The sequence below is a fragment of the Lacerta agilis genome, chromosome 15 (genome assembly GCF_009819535.1).
Source record: "Lacerta agilis isolate rLacAgi1 chromosome 15, rLacAgi1.pri, whole genome shotgun sequence".
In the NCBI taxonomy this organism is placed as follows: domain Eukaryota; kingdom Metazoa; phylum Chordata; class Lepidosauria; order Squamata; family Lacertidae; genus Lacerta; species Lacerta agilis.
In genome coordinates, this window is record NC_046326.1 from 38,263,398 (window position 1) to 38,281,586 (window position 18,189).

General features: G+C 44.9%; 1 protein-coding gene across 1 annotated transcript in view; it reads right to left on the bottom strand.

The window, feature by feature from the left end:
* APPBP2 (amyloid beta precursor protein binding protein 2) overlaps window positions 1-17,833 on the bottom strand; it is a 34,773-nt gene extending 16,940 nt beyond the window's left edge. The window contains 1 exon segment of the mRNA XM_033171702.1: window positions 17,620-17,833. Coding sequence (XP_033027593.1) covers window positions 17,620-17,760 — 141 coding nt within the window. The 5' untranslated portion in view covers window positions 17,761-17,833.
* Window positions 17,834-18,189: the final 356 nt, after the last annotated feature.

An 18,189-nucleotide genomic window follows, 5' to 3' on the forward strand; every position in this document is an offset into this window, starting at 1 on the left:
CTGGCTTGTAAATAGTCCAGTACTGACTTGCCCATGGCGAAAAAGAACTGCTTCCAGGCAATAGGGAAAGGAAGCTTGTTCAGGCATCAAGCCAAATCATGCTTTGTGCTAACAAGGGTTTAAGCATCTGCCCTTCTAAATGTTCAAAAGGCAAACCATGTCCACTTTCGTTTTCAGTCTAAATGTGGAGCCAGAGAAACAACAGCTATAGTGATAGCCTGACAATTCATACATCACACCAAAGTGACCAAACCATGGCTTTCAAACTATGGTTTCAGATTCTGGTTTGCCAGCCAATTGCAAACGGTGGTTTGTCATTTCACAGAGACAGCAGAAAGCCACAGTTAAGCTTCCTTAACCATGATATGGCTTGATTTATTATAAACTGAACCTTGAGATGTTTCTTTCCCCACTTCCTTTCTGTGTTGTCATGCCACAAATGACTTACATCGACCATGTCTGTAGGGTACTTAAAAACAACAATACAGTGGTACCTCGCTAGACGAAAAACTCGCTAGACGAAAGGCTGTCTCGCAAGACAAATTTTCCAATGGGCTTGCCTCGCAAGTTGAAAAATTTCCACGATTTTTTTTTCTTCGTCAAACCGCTCTTCCCCCGTTGGTGCTTCGCAAGACGAAATTTTCGCTATACGACAGCAGTCGCAGAACGAATTAATTTCGTCTTGCGCGGCACCACTGTATCAGTGTACGAGCCAGTAGTTTTTAATAGAGTTATTGGCAAGAATGTTTCACTATGCTTCTATGTCAGGGGTTACCAGCAAAACTGGAGAAACTTGCCGTAGGCTTGATATACACACACTACAACCAAACATTCAGAACAAACTATTTCACAGGCAACAAGAAAAGCTTCTTTTAAGCTTAAAGGATCTTGTGGATGCCAGGGAAGACTCCTGGGGGCATGTGGGCACCACAGTGACAACCCTGTGCTCTATGACATCCTCTTCTCAGGCCCCTGTGGGGCAGTGTGATGAGGCACCTATCTTTGGGGCAGAGGGGTGGGCGGTAGATACGGCTGCCCAGAGGACTCCCAAGGAGAGAGGAGAGGAAGGCAGGGTGTTCGGAAAAAGGGTGATCGGCTGCCAGCTCTGCAGGCAAGGTGTGACATAACTGAGCTCCTGAGCCCCACAGGGGTGCCGCAGAAAGAATGTAGTTGGTCAAGAGAGCCCTGGACTCAAAAAAGTGAAAACCTCTGCTCTTTGTAGTAATCCTCAGGATATTCAATTTTACTTTACGGAAATTGTGTTGCAAATACTCCAGCATGTGCACTTTCTATGTACAACAACCTTGGGGGAAATGAGATTTCCAAGCATCTTTACTGCTAGTGTAAATAGCTAGTAGCTGTGCTTGATTATTTAGTGACCATGCATTACAAGTGCTTAAAAGAGCCTATGTGGCAACCTTTGATCCAGACTGCCAACCTAAGTAGTTGGCTGCCAAACGTTTATATGAAGGGGAATTCCCACAAAGGCTGTTGAACTCTAGGAAAGTTTTGAGAGCTTATTTACATACATCCACAGCAGTTAATTTTTTTAGAAAACAAAACTATTTTTCTGGCCTGCACAGGATGGGACAAAACATAATGAGGATGCAACACAGCTAAAGCTTAAAATGTCTGCAGTTCTTAGGAGTACAGGTCAAAGCAAAGCATGTTCAAGGAGGCAGTTTTATGAAATGAGAGATTCTATACTGGCAATTTAAAAAATTAATAATATATGAAAGCATAATAAATAATAAACAAATTCAATAACGTAATTCTCACATACTGCATAAGTAGCACAATTACCTCATTAACCACTAAAATCCTAGTGAAATGTGTTTAAAAAAAAATCAGATGCCTGAAACAATACTAAGTTGGGGCGAGACGCATCTCAGCAGTGAAGTCATACCACAGGTGTGGAGCCACTACTGAAAAGGATCTTCCAAGGGCACCTGAACCGCACAACTCAGTTAACCTAGGAACCACCAGGACTGCCTCTTCCATTGATGATAATGTGCAGGCAGGTTGATAAGGTGATTCTATGCACATTTACTTGACAGAAAATCCCATTGTTCTCAATGGCCCAATGTAACCGTGTTTCCAATCTCCTAAAATCAGGCATACACAGTGGCTTTGTAGACACTTTCCCAAGGTTTCCTTTAGCGTAGGGTGGTGTTGTGGACATGCTGGCACTAATCACAGTTGATGCTACCCACAATTGTCTCCTAACTATGGCCTGCAAAGCTACCTCAAAGCATGGTCTCACATAGGTTTAAAAAGGATAAACCTTGGTTAGCACCAATGTATGAATGATTCTATACTAGGGTTAATACAGTGTTAACTCTGGTTACGAACGGGATCCGTTCCAGCGCCCCGTTCGTAACCTGAAAGGTCCGCATCCTGAAGCGCCGCGTCTGCGCATGTGCGCGGCGCGCTTCTGCGCATTATGTCATTTTGCATGTCTGCGCATGTGCGAACCACCGAACCCAGAAGTAACCCATTCCGGTACTTCCGGGTTTGGCGCGTTCATAACCCGTGACGAACGCAACCCACAGCGTTCGTAACACGAGGTACGACTGTACAAACTATAGGGGAAGGGAACTTTTGCATGAGGCGGAGCCTGTGAGTCCACATCCATATTCCTGATCCCCTAGCTTCTTTGGACTAACTGGATGTATCACACCGAAGAATGTGAGTGAACTTGATGAAACACATTGAGCAATCACAATGGCTTTAATACGGTACACTAGATACCTGTCAGCAACTATGATATATATGTATAAGCTGTAACACAGTACAAAACTTTGGGTTGCTTGTTTACTAGGTCAAAAGACTCCTCTCTTTTCTTCCCAAAGAGGAAGCAGAAAGGCTTCTCGACTCATAATTTGCCAGTTTCACCCACAAGGATTAAGCTGTTTTGGAAGGCTGCCTTGGTCTTTAATAACCTTATCAGAAATTCTAACAGCTTGGCATATCACTGCTAATCTCTTTCCTCAAATACCAACAAACATGTTTAAACGGACTGTATCTGTGGCAGGATTTCAATGATATATACCCAAATGGTGTGAAAAATCGAGTGATTTGATGTGGTGGGGGGGAGGAGGGTATTTGAAAGTTAATGCAAAGATGTAATTGAATGATCTGTTTCCTTTGAAAAGCTCTGTTCCAGCTGTGTTCTGGGGAATCCAGAAAGTGGCAAACAAATGTCTCTGAAAAGATAAGCTTTCCCATCACCACTGAACTTCTTAAATATGAATTTGTTCTGGGACACACAGATATTCTCTTAAGTCATAGAGGACTAAGTTACCACCTTATCCTGAATAAACCTGCCTGAATGCTGAGATCTTCTTCAGAGAGCTGTTCTCGTTCTCCCTCCTTATCTTTGCCATTCAATGCTGAATTAGATAATGACTGGCAACAGGGATCCCTATCGTTGTGCCCACTGCCCTGACTCTAGAACACCCTCCTCCAAGGAGGCTTGGCACTATCTTTTCAGCGGTAGGCAAAGACCTGCAACTTTTAGATGCACAGTTTTGTGTTTTGTTTTAAATAGGATACAGGTGACTCTCCACTTGCATGGGGGTTATATACCAAGGGACCACACACATAAGTGAAATCGTGCAAAGTGGGAAGCACCCTCGAAACACCCTTTCTGCCCCCCTTTCTTCAATTCATACTGTATCCCAAAATATCCACAACTAGAATGGAAGCTCTGGGGCTGGCAAGAGGCTAGAGGATGCATGGGAAAGCAGCTGCTGCTGCTGTGCTACCCCACACACCAGCTGTTGGGCAGGGAGGCTGAGCAACCCAACCAAAGCCCCACTGCACCTCCTGTCTCTTTGGGACTTCCTCACTGACATCCTCTTCAGGATCCACGAAGGGTCTCATTGTGAGCCACAAGGACTCTCCAACCATCTCTGGGTATGAATTGAATTATTTAATTATTTCCTGGCGCTGTGTGCACAAGACGAGCAAGCCTAAGTGTGGAGTTGCCCATATTATGACTTTCCTAATGATGTTATCTGTATTTATTGTTGCTCCACCTTTTAAAATGTATGGTGGTGGTTCCATTGCTGGAGATGGAACGCTGGTCTTGATCAGTCCTCCCCAACCAGGTGCCCTCCCTCCATATTTTGGAGTCAAGCTTGAACATTGGTTCTGCTGGCAGGGGAAGTAAAAAAGATCTGAAGGATACCAGCTTGGGAGAGGCATAGACAGACAGACCTTTGGTCTGATCCACCAGAATTGGCTCCTAATTTCTAAACTCAAGTTACTTTGGGAGGGGGAAGAACAATACTGATTGAAACTTTCTCCCTCTCCCCAGTTGTTATCCTCACAACCCTGTGAGGAAGATTAAGCTGGGACTGAGCTAAAGTCACCCAGTGAGAGCTTCATTCCAAATTTGAACCTGGGTCTCCTTGGTACCCATTTAAACATTCTAACACCACAACACTGTGGTTGTCCATTAACCCATTTTAGTGTTCCACATAGCAGCAACAATGTAGGCTCACTTTCATTTCCAGCTGTCTGCCAAAATCCAGGCCAGCCCATAGCTAGATAATTAGCCTTTTAAAATATATAAATCCTGTGGAAGTAGGTCAGGCCTTTGAGAATTTTTTTCGCCCCCAAGATGAAAAAAGTAAAATACAATATCCAGACCATAATCATTCATGACTTCACTAAACTAATAAGTGTACAATGACTGCTGCACTGTCGAATCCTGGTTCAGGCTTGCAAATAGTAATGTTCAACATTTTTACAGCGCATTTGAAAAACGCTTCCTTTCTCAGCAATCCTGACAAGTGTGCTGCAAGGCAGAATAGTGCAGTCATCTACCTACTGCAGATTGGTTTACTGAATTTGTTTCAGCTCTTGCTCCATGGATTTTTTTAATGCTTTTGTTTGCAATTTCATTTTGAGATTCGAGCATTCAGCACAGCAATGCTAGCTTACAACTCTTCTTCCCATCGGGGTAAATGTACCCAGAAAGAAGAAACCTGCCCTATCATCTGCCCTGAGATGGGTGCCAAGGCCAAGATATGTCACCTTGCTAAAAATCTGCCTGGCAGTTTGTGGCATAGGCAAGATTTGAGCAGGGGATTCCAACAGCTCAGAGTCTACTTAGTGATGGTTCTGGGAGCAATTCCAGTCAGTATACATGTTTGGGGGTGTGCTTGGGGACACAAGATTCACCTTCTGTGTGTGTGTTTTTAAAAACTTCATTCTGTTTCTGAGTCACTCTCTGCTCTCTACCCGCTTTGATCTTTGCGCCTTGGGTTCCAAGCCACTCTGCATAAAACAGAAAACCTCGTGAACTCCCATTCACTATATTGGGGAATCTAAAAGTGGGTATCAATCTTTCCCCATTTTTGGCCAATGTGGATGGAATTTAAAGGTAAAGGCTCAGAAGAACCCTTGAGCTGTTGCCGTTTTCATTAACGCAGTCCAATATAGTTTCTTATTCTCAGGGAGCCATGCCCTTGCTCCACATCCCATTCTGCTTTAACACAAGATTTCTACTCAATTATTCTGGGCAAGATTATCACTATGTACGTATTGGAATATCACTGTGCACTTGCCTTTAAGCAGCTATACTCAAACTTCACAGTTTTGTAAAAAACTTATTGAACTTTTATCTTCCATTCCAGCATTATCATAAAAAGTAGCACCTATTGTGAAAATCACAGACCCAAGGCTAGCCCAGGCTGCTGTCCCCTTAACTGGTAGCTTTTAAGGGACAGATTAGCAGTCTATATCATGAAAATCAATGGGTTCTATTTAGAGTAGACTTGGTGAAACTAAAGGGCACAACTAAATATGACTAATTTAATTTAATTGAGTCCACTCTGAGTAAATATGGCTGGTCCCTTAATCAGTCTTATTAGCTTGTTTGGTAACTCCAGCCCTGTTCAAAACCGCCTCCAACTCAGTCATTAGGAAAAAAACATAAATCAGTATACAGAACAGTTTCAGATATTCTTGAATGTCTCACAATCGTTCTGCAGAGCTGCATGGAGCTTGCAGGCCACAATTAGAAATCTTCTGCTTTTATGGTTCTTTATAGTCTCTTTATGGTTCTGTAGGTGTTAACCAACTCAGCACTGCCAAGTTGACAGTTTTATCACCTATCACTGCAGAAATATAGGGTGACTGGGCTTACTTTGCATGCGCACTGGTAATAACTGAGTTGTCACTATCTGCACAATTTGCTTTGCATTTCACTCTGATCTCACTGGTTTATAGTCCTCCACCACACCTGTACTTGGGGATTACTCTTCATGCATATTATGAGGTGGACTCTGGCCCACAAAATATTATACCAAAATCTGGTAAATCTTTAATGTGCCACAAGGTTCTTTGCTGTTTTTGCTGCAACAAACTAACATGGCTACTTCTGTGTTTTTTAATCTGTCTGGGAGCTAATTGTTAGAAGATGGTTCCTTAGAAAAGAGATTTCCCAGGAATGTGCAGGATGAAAACACCATCAGAAGAACATCAGAAGAGACCAGCTGAATCAGACCAAAGGCCCATCTAGTCCAGCATTCTGTCCTCACAGTGGCCAACCAGATGCCCCCAAGGGAAGACCACAAGCAGGACCTGAGTGCAACAGCAACTCTCTCCACCTGTGATTCCCAGCAACTGACATTCAAAGCCACGCTGCCTCCGACAGCAGAGACAGAATATATTGTATTTTTTGCTCCACAAGACACACTTTTTCCCTCTTGAAAAGGAAGGGGAAATGTTGATGTGTCTTATGGAGAGGCTTATGGCTTCGCTCCCCACTGCCTCCCCCCACCCCCCGCTGCATTCAGCGGGAGGTGGGAGCAGCAGCGGAGATGTTGCTAGATCCTCCACGCACCTCCGTTCGCAGAAACATGCTTGTTTCTGCAAATGGAGGCTGCGGGGTGGATACAGAAGTTCCTCCTCCGCGCTACCCGCTGATCCCAAAAGCAGGCTTTTGGGACCCACGCACGGCGCGTGGGGTGGTAGAGGAAGTGGCAGCATCCCAGCTGCTTCCTCCACCAACCTCCGCGCTGCCCATCAATCCCAAAAGCAGGCTTTTAGGATCAGCACGGGGCGCTGGGCGGTGCAGAGAGCAGCCGGGATCCCAGCTGCTTCCTCCACTACCCTACGCCCTGTGCTCATCCTGCTTGCTTTGAAGGGAGCTGGGGACGAGGGGTGAACGCGCACCCCTTCTCCCCGGCTCCCTTTAAAAAAAGCGGGGGTGGGCCGCTCAGGAGCGGTGGCGGTTTCACCAGCAATATACCGCTGACTGAAGCCAACATTGCCCAGGCCTAATAGGCAGGTGGGACATGAATATGTATGGAGTCTGGCCAGCATCTATTTAGGAAACCACCTGGACACACACAGACACCCCTCCCAAAACTGGAATGAGATGCATACAAAGTGGATGCTTTTAGGAGAAAGAGGAAGAAACAAAACTACTAAAGAAAAATTCCTTCAGTGTGCAATATCAGTGTTTCACTGGAGCTCCTTGTTCCAAATGAAACTCTCAGTTAAAAAAAAAGGTCTTACTGACTTCACTACAGGATTAAAGACCTTACATCGTAACTCCATGTTGTTATTCCAGAGAAAAAGAACGGCATGAAATCCTCTCTTGGATTGTTTTTGCTTCTCCTTCCCTAATATAGTGTTGCTTTTTCAGATAATTTGTATGCAGCACTGTAATCCTGCCAGGTATATATATATATATATATATATATATATATATATATATATATATATATATATTCCTTTGCGATGTCCAAGTCATATTTTGAAAATATTTTTTCCCTCTGTCTCTTGCTGGTGAAACAAAGATAACATGTACAAAAGGAAATCCATTTAGCTCCCTGCAGAAGAGGCTCAGTGAAATGGCCAGTCCAAATATGCATAGCTAAGAACTGGGTCAGAATGAACGTCCACCTCACTGAATAACCAATTTCCAAGAAAGGACAGGCAGCTGCTTGTGGATAAGAACACAAGGAACAGCCTGCTGGATCAGGCCAGTAGCCCAACTGGTCCAGCATCCTGGTCTCACAGTGGCCACCCAGATGCCAACCATGGAGAATAAAGCTATCTGTGATTACTAACCCTCATGACTATGTTCCTGTTGGAAGCAAGTGTGCTTCTGAATGCCAGTTGCTGGAAACCGTAGGAGGGGAGAGGGGGCTGTTGCACTCAGGGTCTGCTTGTGGGCTTCCCCTAGAGGCATATATGTGGCCCTCCAGATGTTGTCAGAGTCCCAACAGCCTCAGCCAACATGGCCAATAGTGAGGGATGATCACAGACATAATCCCAAGAACATCTCAAGGGCCACAGCTTCCACATCCCTTCGCTACAGCTACATAAACTGGTCATGAATCTGAAAAATTGGGACTGGAGTCTACGAAAGAAATGGATGCAGCAGCAGGGAAAAATAAATGCTGTTGGGGGGGGGGGTTGTAGGCTGAAGTGATGCCCTTTATTTTGCGTACTTTCGGTAAATCATGCCCCCACATTCTATGGCCACTTGATGCCACTGTTTTCCAAATTTCCCCTTGACACCCATGTAAATGCCAAATGCAGGTAACAATCCATGCATCTGCTAAACAGTCAACTAAAAGATATGCCAAAACAAAATGTTTATAGTGCTGCAGAACTCTTAGCTATCACATGGTATTGGTTCCCAGAAGTTTAAACTACCTGCTGCAATTTTGGCAAAATTCCACTAATTTTCACAGGACAGTAAGATACATGGCTATATACTTCCCCCATGTGGGCACCAGGCATATCCAAAACATAAGAACATGGAAGAAGCATAACCAAAACAACATAACTATTTTCAAGCTGTCTAATTGCGCTTGGGCGTGTATCCAAGGCTAGCCCTACTCAGAGCCGACTCACTGAAATTAAGGGGCATGCATTGTTACAAACTCAGATATATAAGGTAGGCACCAAATGGCTCCTTAAACCAAGGTTGTAGTCACCAAAACGGAATGTCTGGTTGCCATTTTTGGGCAACTGAAATGGACTTCAAGAAGCAAAATGTTTTTTCTGTGCAACCTGAGCAGAAACAGTGAACAATGTTATAGTTAATTGTTGTAGCTTGTCTTCATTTACCCCATCACCCTGATCATAGCTGTGAATAATATTCTTAAGTTATGAATGGTCTGTGTCACCATTAAGGAAAAGGGATAGGAATAGGCCAATATGTGGACTGTCTCTTATATTTTATCCTACCTCTGGTGGTGGGGTAAGTGAAGACAAGCTACAATTAACTAAACATTGTTCCCTGCTCCTGCACAGGCTGCATAGAAAAAGCATTCTGCTTCCTGAAATTCATTCCAATTGCGCAGATAAAATGTGATTGATACAATTCTTCAGGATGTGGCATTAGTGTGTGTGAAAAAAAGTCAAGATCCAATGATGCCCAGGCATGCACCTCCAGAAGGTGGAAATGTCAGGCACCATCTTGGCGCCCAGGCATCTTCACTTGGTCGCATACTTGGCCAATACTCAGGTGCAAAATGCACCCGGCTAATTTCGAACACTGGTGGGGATGACTAATTTAGGGTCATTTATTTCAACCGATCTGGCCTGAGTAAAACTTAATTGTATACAGCACTTGATCTGGAAAAATATACCAAACAATAATTTAAGGAAAGGTGCCACAAGCTAAGACTGTGTGTTTTCACAATTTGAGATGTGGCATCTTTGCCTAGAATAATTACACAGGGGGGGAAATCAATGCGGGAGTTGGATTAAGGAACAGTATGTTATGAAGAGCATATGCTCACATGTTATCTTGAGAAGCACCAAGTCTCACGTAAGGACTACAGAAGCATACGCTTTAGTAATTCATTGCTGGGTCTGCTCATTTAACTTTTACACACACTTTGCAACATGGAGTGCTCATGAAAGATCAAGATTCTGTAGACAGAAAAGCTAGCCAGCAATCCTAATACTTTAGTGCGTGTTCCATTTTTGAAGATACCAAAAATTCACTTATTTATTCATTTGTAATTCAACTTTGCATCCCATCCTTCCTTTTAGAAGAATAAGGAGGTGTACAGTACAGTTCCTCTCCTTCAAACCTACCTGCATGGTACAGATAAGGCTAAGAACAGATAAGGCGTTTGGACGAGAACAAACTCTGTGGTGTGTGTGTTTGTTAACTGTAGTATTTTTAATCCACACTTTCATAAAGTATGTCAAGGTAGTACATATACACAAAATTATAATAATGCCTCATCAGTCAGTATCAAGGCAACATTCAGCGTATCTGATGGGAACAGACACACAGCCCTTCCCCTAGTTGCAGACCTCTAACTCGGAATGCGCTGGGCCCCTTTCTCAGGATCAGAGCCCCTCAGCTCCTTGAGCACCTCCCATTCTTCATGCAGCCAGTCCCACCAAGTCACTTCCTCATGGCTCATTACAGCTTGATATCCAGATTGGTAAGAAATTCCGTATTTGTATAAACCAGTGAATACCACTCTCTTATTTTCTAAATCATCTTCCCCAACCTGCTGCCTTCCAGATCTTCTGAACTACAGCTTTCATCAGCTCCAGCCAGTATAGCCTTTGGTCAGGGATAATGGGAATTGGAGCTCAAACCATCAGGAGGGCTCCGCATTATTATCCCTGCTCTCCTACATGTTGCTGTTTGTATTATGGAAAGAAATACAAGGCCTTGTTTGCACTGCAGCACATTAAAGAGGCAGTCCAACCAGCACACCAAGATATCTTACTCATTAAGTTTCAGCAAAGCTCAGAAAGGCCAACAACACATGGGGAACTAAAACCTATGCTAGGGGCCAAGTGACACATAAGGCTGTTTACTTTTTAAAATAAAAATGTCCTTAGACAAGCCACTTTCAATTTTGAAGAAAAAGCTCAATTTGGAGGTGGCCATGATCTGTAAACTAGCCTCCTCATCTGTAAATACAATAGGCAATAAGTGTGTTTCAACTGATGATGCAGCCTGCAAATACACCATGCATGTAGAGCACATGACTCCCCACAAATAAGAATATTGGGAATTGTAAGAAGTGGAATCAAACACAGTGATCTAAGAGTGCAAGTTATACTATTAAGTTTTTTCAGAGTCTGCCGCCACCGCAATGCCTCACAGGCCGCCACTACTGCCACGGCCACGACAAGGCCTTACAGGCGGTCACCACTTTTGCCACTGCCACAAAGCCTTGCAGGCCACCACTGCTGCCGCCACCACAACAAGGCCTTGCAGGTCGTCACCACTTTTGCCACTGCCACAAGGCCTTGCAGGCCGCCACCACAACAAGGCCTCGCAGGCTGTGCCATGGTGAGGCTTCTGCTGCCTAGTAGGCCTGCTGGCAGTCTCAGATTATTTGTATTCTCTATGACTCATCACCATACTCTGGGGTGTCCTGAATGCCACCATTTGGTAGCCAAGCCCAAAACCAGAAGTCTCGTTTGGATGCATTTTGACTTGCCTACTGCTGAAAGTGACCATGAGGTGATTGATAATATCAACATTTATCAGTTTTAGACCCTTCAGTAGTAGCAGTTGCCAGGACATTGTCCTTTTTTGCCTCTGCATAGTTCCTTCCTTATTTGAGATATTGTGATACAGTATATTGATATATTGTGATGTTTAGTTGGTGGTACTGGTTTTCCCAGTAACGTATGGAAGTGAGAGCTGGAACATAAAGAAGATTGATCACCGAAGAATTGATGCTTTTGAATTATGGTGCAGGAGAAGACTCTTCAGAGTCCCATGGACTGCAAAAAGATCAAACTTATCCATCCTTAAAGAAATCAGCCCCGGGTGCTCACTGGAAGGACAGATCCTGAAGTTGAGGCTCCAGTACTTTGGCCACCTCATGAGAAGAGAAGACTCCCTAGAAAAGACCCTGATGTTGAGAAAGATGGAGGGCACAAGGAGAAGGGAACGACAGAGGATGAGATGGTTGGACAATGTTCTTGAAGCGACTAGCAGGAGTCTGGCCAAACTGCGGGAGGCAGTGAAAGATAGGCGTGCCTGGTGTGCTCTGGTCCATAGGGTCACGAAGAGTCGGACACAAGTAGTGAACGACTGAACAACAACAAAAGTTGGTGATATATCACAATACTGAAAACGAGTTGTCACCCAGCCCTAACCACCACCGTGCCTGTTTCAAAAACACCAAATTGTTACATAAAGGGATAAATGCAATACTAGTTGCACTGGACCAATTGCAAAGTTGCATATTAACATTGCTCCCAGATGACTTATCCCCAGTGACTACTCACTGTGGTTAAATTAGTATGTTAAGAGTTTTCAGTTCCTTAATTTGTTTCCTTAAAATATAAACATTACATGGGAGTACAGGCTATTAAGGTGTCTTATCTTAATACACTGGCATTTGTTTAAAAATTTAAAGAGTGTTTAATATATAAAACTTTCTTTTTTAAAAATGAAATAGCTTTTAGTACTTATTAAGATTATTATGAAACCTTTTAGGACACAAGAAAAACCACCAGTGATTTGGGGAAACTTGTACATAAATTTGATTAAACAAGGATTCAGAATCCATACCACTTGCTGTATCCCAGATGACCTAAGTTAATGCACAAACATTGCATATATGAGACTAGAAGCATGGGAAGGGATGTCTAAATGCCTAATGGAGAGATGAGTATGATAGCTTTACTGCTATTCCTCAAAATATTCCCTGGGTAGAGGCAATCTCTTAAATGGTTTATAAAGTAAAAACCATAAAATCAAAAGGCTAGAATATAAACAAAATGCAAATATGTACTATCCATAAGAATAATAGGAGCATAGACAGCTGCTTTATAATGAGTCAGACCCTTGGTACATCTAGTCCAGTACTGTCTACACTGACTGGCAGCATCTCTGCAGGGTTTCAAACCGGGGACATTCTCGGGAGTACCTGGAGATGCCAGGCTGGAACCTTTTGCATGCAAACCAGATGCTCTTCAGCAGTTATGTTGGGAAGGGATTGAGACACTAAAGCAAAATGCTAAAGGGTAAAACAAATACTGAGGTGTGCCATCTAAAAATGGTCAGGAAATGCCCAAGTATGTTTTCAGTAGGTGCCCAAAACACATCACTGTCAATGCCTTTCAAATTGTATGGCCGGGGGAGGGGTTGGTGCCACTTCAAGAAGTTGGTTTTCCATGTTGTCACTTGATCTGCTAGCCATGACACGGCCAGTAGGACCTCTTCCGATGACGGTAATGATCAACTGGGTACGTTCAGGGGAATATGGTGTCCTGGTCTGAAGTTGTTCATGATTTTGGATGTTAATAAGAGAATCCTGTACTGTACATGGCTCAGTAGCTAATGAGCAGCCTGTGATGTTCTTGTAAACACATGCATTAGGTATGTATTCTGCACAGCACCCTAGATGTGACATTGTGAACCAGCTTCATTTTCAAATCAGGCTCAAGGATTTGGGCTTATGGCTGAAAAAAGCGCTTGCGCCTCAGGCTGCAATTCTATACATTCGTAACCTGGAAGAAAAACCCAATGAACTCACTGGGGCATATTTCTGAGTAGACATGTAAAGGATAGTCAGTGCCCTAAAATGCTGGATTTACGTGAACTACAGCACAGGCTGGGTAACAGCAGTGAGTCTTGCCGACATCTTGGAATCTGCATTTGTCATTCTATGAATATATGCAGCCAGAAGACTGTGGAAGCAATGCATGTATTCTGAAATTCTTACTTTTAAAGTGCAGAAAAAGAATTATCCGTGGAAAAACAATCCGGCCACTAATATGGAAATAATGAGAGTGGTAGAAAATATGCATTTTAAAAATCAGGCCTATAAATAGCCATTTGGTGAGTCAGAATAATCACCAGGGATTAAATCAAACAAACTTTTGTAAATGAGAAGGAAGATGGTTTCTCTCCCCCACCCCCCTTCCAGAACTGCGAGTTCTATTAACATGATTTTGTGGGCCAGTAACTTCTGTGATATTGTTTGGAAAGTTCCTCTGAAATGTCCTTCAGATCACAAGCAGAGATGTGACAAAATACCTTGCTCAAGGCTATCATTATGAGAAGAACTAGGAATCTGAACTGTGGCATACTTTCTCCTAGGTGACAGCGTCATTCACAAATACAGTTAAAAGTGTACATCACTCATGAGGAACTATCAGAAGGGGCTGGAAGGGCATCTGGTCTGACTTCCCTTGCTCAGTGACAAGTTCCTCTATCCACTGTCCCACCCCAATTCATGGCTCAGAAACTGGACCACTGCCTGCTGCAAAAGGATAGCAAATGAATTACTTGGCTATTCCAGCTGTATGATTATAAAGGTAAAGGTAAAGGGACCCTGACCATTTGGTCCAGTCGTGGACGACTCTGGGGTTGTGGCGCTCATCTCGGCCTACTGGCTGAGAGAGCCAGCGTTTGTCCGCAGACAGCTTCCGGGTCATGGGGCCAGCATGACTAAGCTGCCTTTGGCGAACCAGAGCAGCACATGGAAACACCATTTACCTTCCCACCGGAGCAGTACCTATTTATCTACTTGCACTTTGATGTGCTTTCAAACTGCTAGGTGGGCAGGAGCTGGGACCGAGCAACGGGAGCTCACCCCGTCACGGCGATTTGAACCGCCGACCTTCTGATCAGCAAGCCTTAGGCTCTGTGGTTTAACCCACAGCGCCACCCGCATACCTTGTATGAGTATAAATTAGTCTAAAACAAGGGTTGGGAACCTTTGGCCCTCCAGATGTTCCTGAACTGCAACTCCAATCACCCTAGGCTGCTGGCCACACTTGCTGGGACAGAAGGGAGTTGCAGTTCAGTTCCTGGAGGATGACCAAAGGTTTCCCATTCCTGGTGTAGACGAAAGCAATGAAACTTGCTGAAATGCCCACTTAGCATTCACAGCTTTCCTCATCTGGGATAGCTCAGTCAGTACAGAATAAGAATCTTAATCTTAGGGTCATGAGTTTGAGCCCCGTGTTGGGCAAACGATTCCTGCGTTGCAGGGTGATGAAGAAAATGATCCTTATGGTCCCTTCCAACTCTACAATTCAATGATTCTATGACATAAATGGGGTTATGATATATGAACTCCAGCCAACATATACGTTTGCAGATTTCCCTGACTTTGACAAGGCTCATCCTTGCATTTCCAAATGCAGCAGCTCTATCCTATCAAGGGACAGCTTTAATCTCCATTTCATTCTATTTTTGATTGATTTTTCTGTTTTAGCAGTTCTTATTTTTATCTATAAGATGCCTTGAGTCTCGTCAAGGAAAAAGGCAGGGTACAAATAAATATATACTACTTTCATTCTGAGGGGTGCCTTTTGCAGAAACTAAGATTCTCTTGTGTTGGAAATGCTGAGTGAAAAGCCTCATTTGAACCAAAATCTTTGTCCATTCAGTGGCTAAAATGTGAATATTTAAATGGCTCCCCCCCAATATCTAAGGTAGAAGGTATCTGGAGGTGACTTAAATCGATCCCATTACAGTGCTGTTCCTGTTTGATTGTCCTTCTACACTAGGTCAATGATAAAAGTGGGGGGGTGCCTTTTATTGAGACACCTTTTTAAAAGCTCACATACAGAAGGACTGGAAAATGATTCTCATATGCTAAGGCTTGGGAAGGTGGGGATGGAATCAATTATTATTCTTTCTGCCTTCTTAAGAAGTAGGGGCACACACTAGTATACCCACCACCCTAAAACGCGTAGGTAGAAATGGAACCTATTTTTCCACTATCAAGAATAGACCCATAATGAGAATTACTTTTTTTTGTCTTTTAAAGAACACTGGATAAACACCACAGAGCAATTTGCTCTATAACAAACAATAAGATTAACATCGAAGAATGATGGAAGCGGAGACTCTATACGCAACAGCTTATAGAATACAAACTCTAGAAAAATACCAGGCATCCTTCGACTTGCACTTGATCTATAAAGCTGACATTTTCAAAGGACCACTTTGAATATTTAACTGGATGGCAAAACAAATAGCAATAAAACTATCTTGAGATGGCGATTTTAGGAAAAACAAAAAGCATGCAGTCTTTATGTTAAAAGGGTGCTTCAGATTAAGAACTCCAGCTGTCCTGAGAACATTGAGAGAGAATAAATCCTTATTTTCTTCAGCACCCCATTCTACAAACCGAAGTGAGGTGAGGGACACAAATCTCTCTTTATTGCTCCCAATAGAGTCTAGACAAGACAGCGTAATCCAACATCACTGTATTACAAAGCATTCTACACTCTCAAGAAAAACACCAACGCTGGAAACACACAGCCACAGCAGTGCTGATTATGACACCCCACTCCAACAAACAGTACTCTAGTTAATCCTCTGCAGTCAAGGGTGAGAAAGAGAGATATCACACATTTATGGTGCAATCCTCCCAACCATATCTACTCAGAAGCAACTCCTGCTGAATTAAACAGGATTTGCCCCCAGATAAGTCTTAGGCTCCTATGCAGACTTAACTGCTACCATCACCCTGCCCCAACAGGCCTGGTTGGAAAGTGCCCCCCCAAATCTGAGACACAAATCTGTTCCAAGTTCTGGAGGAAAGGGGTGTGGGGCAAAAAGTGATATTAGTTTTTTTCTAGGGGGCAAATTCTAGAATGGGTGCTTACATACAGGGTAAGAAGTGGAAACAAAATAAAGGATCAAGGAATTTTTTTGGGGGGGGGTGTCAGGGCACTTGCCTAGGATGGGTGTGAAAAACTGGAATGGGAGGCAGTCAGTTTTTGAGAAGGAAAATTCTGGAAAAGGCAGCAAAGAAGGGGGTTGGTGGGGGGGGTTGCAAGGGGCAAAATAAAAAAAAGAGATCATAGGGAGAGGTACTATAATGATGGCGAGTATTGTTCCAAGAAATGGTGAAAATACTCAGGGTAGGGTCTAAAAAGCGATTCTACATGGGGCAAGCTCTGCAGTGAAGGGGAGCAAAAGCCAAATAATGGGGAGTGGGGTAATAAGCAACTTGGTTCTCTGAGGGCCCACATTCTACAGTGAGGGAGAGCAAGCAAAGAGTATGGTGGTTGTTGTTGCTTTTTGTTTTTTTTTACATGGGCAAATCCAATTCTGAAATACTGGTCATTCGGAAGGGGGTGCAAACCCCATTTGAAGGAGCAGGCGGAGGCGATGGGCAAAAGCAAGATTCCTGGGGCGTGGGTTGCACATAAAATGCGAGTAGCAAACAGGGCCCCCTTCTAAATTGTACAGAGAGGGGCAAAGAAACTGTTGGGACGCTTCCTGAGCAAAACAAATAAGGATGGGGGGTTCGAAATCTGACAGTGGGAGGGGGCGCAAGTAATAGTTTTAGGAGCAAGGGGGGGACGCATATGGGTCGGGGGGGGGGGAGTACGCTCGGACGGCAGAAGGAAGAGCTCCCGTTTGGGGAAATGGGTGGCTGGATGCAGAAGGTAGGCCGAGGCGAAAATGCAGCCATCTTCCTTCCGCCCCCCCCCCCAAATTGGGAAAGCGGTACAGGGCGGAGGGTGCGGGAAAGAGAGGCGCTCCTGACTGCCGCCCTTGCGCGGACCACCCTCCCTGACGGCCCCCCACAAATAAAACCAAGGGGGTGCCCCCTTCCCTTCACCCCCCAGCCCCACAGCGGGGCCCGTCCCCCCCCCCCGGCCCGGCCTTGCCTTGCCCACCTTGTAATAGACGTCGAACTGGATGTTCTCGGGCAAGGAGCGGATGTCCCTGCGGCGCGCCCGGCCGTAGCTGTCTACCACGGCCGAGATGGCGGTGTTGTAGAGCGTCTCGGGCACCCACTCCAGCTCCACGGCCGCCATCTTGCCTGTGCCGAGCGAGGGACGGGCGGGCGGAGGAGGGGTGATGGAGGGAGAGAGAGAGGCCGGCGGCGGCGGCGGCAGCTGCGACGCCTGCCTCTTCCCCCGCCTCCCGCCGGCGCTGCTCCTGGGCTCGGGCCGGCCCGCTGCTTCGCTCGGGGCCTCCTGCTGGCTCCGCCTCCCAGCCAGGCGAGGCGGCGGGGGATTCAGCGCCTTCTCTGCTGAGGCGGCGGCGGCGGCTGCTGCTTCGCCTCAGGCCGCGACGGCGGGGCGAGGCCTGCTCGGGAGGGAGCCGCTGGGGGCGCCGTCGCCGCTACTGCTGCCTCTTTGGAGGGAAGGAAGGAAGGAGGAAGGAGGGAAAAGGAGGAAGGGAGCGCGAGGAAGGGCAGACGGAGGCCCGAGGGGAAAGGCCGAGGCCGCGGGGCTCGCGCT